Raw genomic sequence first — 1,684 nt, 5'->3', positions numbered from 1 at the left:
TTTATTTTTGGGACAGAGAGAGACAGAGCATGAACGGGGGAGGGGCAGAGAGAGAGGGAGACACAGAATCGGAAACAGGCTCCAGGCTCCGAGCCATCAGCCCAGAGCCTGACGCGGGGCTCGAACTCACGGACCGCGAGATCGTGACCTGGCTGAAGTCGGACGCTTAACCGACTGCGCCACCCAGGCGCCCCCCCGCCCAGCATTTTCTGCATCGGGTTGCACAGTTCAAGGCTCGTGTCGGGAGGGAGCCTGCATGTGCCAAGGGCGGTGCTGCTGCGCCCTCTCCCTCTTTGGGGCTTGCTACGGTGACCCACTGTGGGGGTTCAGGGTCCAAAAGAGGGGGACTCAGTCATGTCTGTGTGGCGAGAGCCAAACAACCAGGCGTTTTCCAGGCAGTGAACAAGCTGCATCCTGATAATTCTAAAGAGAAGCAACTTGTTTCGATGAGCACAAACAAGTCAGCCCTGAATTTGAATCTTCACTCAGCCACTCTGTGTGACCTTGGATAGGTTACCTAGCTTCTCTGAGCCTTCATCTTACCCCATAGGATCATGGTCAAGGTTAGAGAAGGCGATGCACGTAGACTACCCGGCACATAGTAGGAGTTCAGTGAATGCCCATTCCTTTCTTAAATAATGCAAGGATTTTCGGGGAGGGTGGCCTGTGGGGAGCACTAACTTAAAACGAGAGCCACCTGTGTTCTGCCACTTACTTTTGTGGGGGGAGGGGGTTTCTTCCAGATCCCCTACCTGAAAAGGGGACACATTATGGATTGCGGACACTGGACACAGATGGAGAAGTAAGGAGATGTGGCGGGGGTGGGGAGACCCCTGGGTCGGGGAGACCGGGACTTCCTGTTTACCTCCAATAAGGGTTTTCCTGGCCTTGCCATTCACTTCATCACCTCTGCTCTCACATGCCTGCGGTGAGTGGGTCCTGACAGGTGTGAATTGCCCTCTATTTCCTTTCCAGGCCCACCGAGTTGAATCGGATCCTCATTGAGTGGCTGGAGACGGATGCCAGGGACCCACCAATGGTCTCGAAGCTTTAGGGCATGGCATGTGCCAGCCCCCCAGCAGGCCTGCAAGCCCTTCCTCTGCTGGGCTTGGAACCCAGAGGAAGTCTTTCCGGCACCTCTTGTAACCGGCAGCATCATTCCAAGGGGGTTTACTCTGCAGAATGGTTTCCTTTAAATGAAGAGAGTCAAATCTGACATAATTTTAGATACAGGAAAAATCACATCTGATTCATTCTCCAGGTATAAAGGTGTTACTTTCTCTCTTAAGAGTGGCTTACAGTGTTCTATAGGGGATGACGCGGGATGGCCAGGGGTGATTTCTCTTTGACTAACCAATCACGGTTCGGCAGCAAAATCCGTTAATTTTGAAGCACATCAGCTGAGATTGGAACTCATTGGTCTAATAAAAGCTCAAACATTCCATGAGGCTGGCGTTTGTGTTCTGGGAGGAAGGCAGAGCGAGGGTGGTAGTCCTGTCGCCTTTGAGTGAGTGTGTGTCCTTCTGTTCTTGAGTCTCTGAGGCACTGCGTGATCTAGAGCAGCAGTGTCCAGTGAAACGTTCTCTTTTTCTTTTATTTAAAACACTTTTTTTAACATTTACTTATTTTTGAGAGAAAGAGCGTGAGCACAAGTGAGGGAGGGGCAGAGAGGTGACAGAGGATC

The 1,684-nt window shown here is 51.9% G+C and overlaps 1 protein-coding gene across 2 annotated transcripts in view; it reads left to right on the top strand.

Moving 5' to 3' along the window:
* EPHX2 (epoxide hydrolase 2) overlaps positions 1-1,442 on the top strand; it is a 78,086-nt gene extending 76,644 nt beyond the window's left edge. For both annotated transcript variants that reach the window (XM_049632392.1, XM_049632391.1), the window contains exons 18-19: positions 744-802; positions 976-1,442. In XM_049632392.1, coding sequence (XP_049488349.1) covers positions 744-802; positions 976-1,054 — 138 coding nt within the window. In that variant the 3' untranslated portion in view covers positions 1,055-1,442. The remainder of the gene's footprint in view (positions 1-743; positions 803-975) is intronic.
* Positions 1,443-1,684: the final 242 nt, after the last annotated feature.

The sequence above is a fragment of the Panthera uncia genome, chromosome B1 (assembly GCF_023721935.1).
Source record: "Panthera uncia isolate 11264 chromosome B1, Puncia_PCG_1.0, whole genome shotgun sequence".
Taxonomy (NCBI): Eukaryota; Metazoa; Chordata; class Mammalia; order Carnivora; family Felidae; genus Panthera; species Panthera uncia.
Note: the sequence above shows the minus strand (reverse complement) of the source record. Positions and strands in the feature narration are given on the sequence as shown.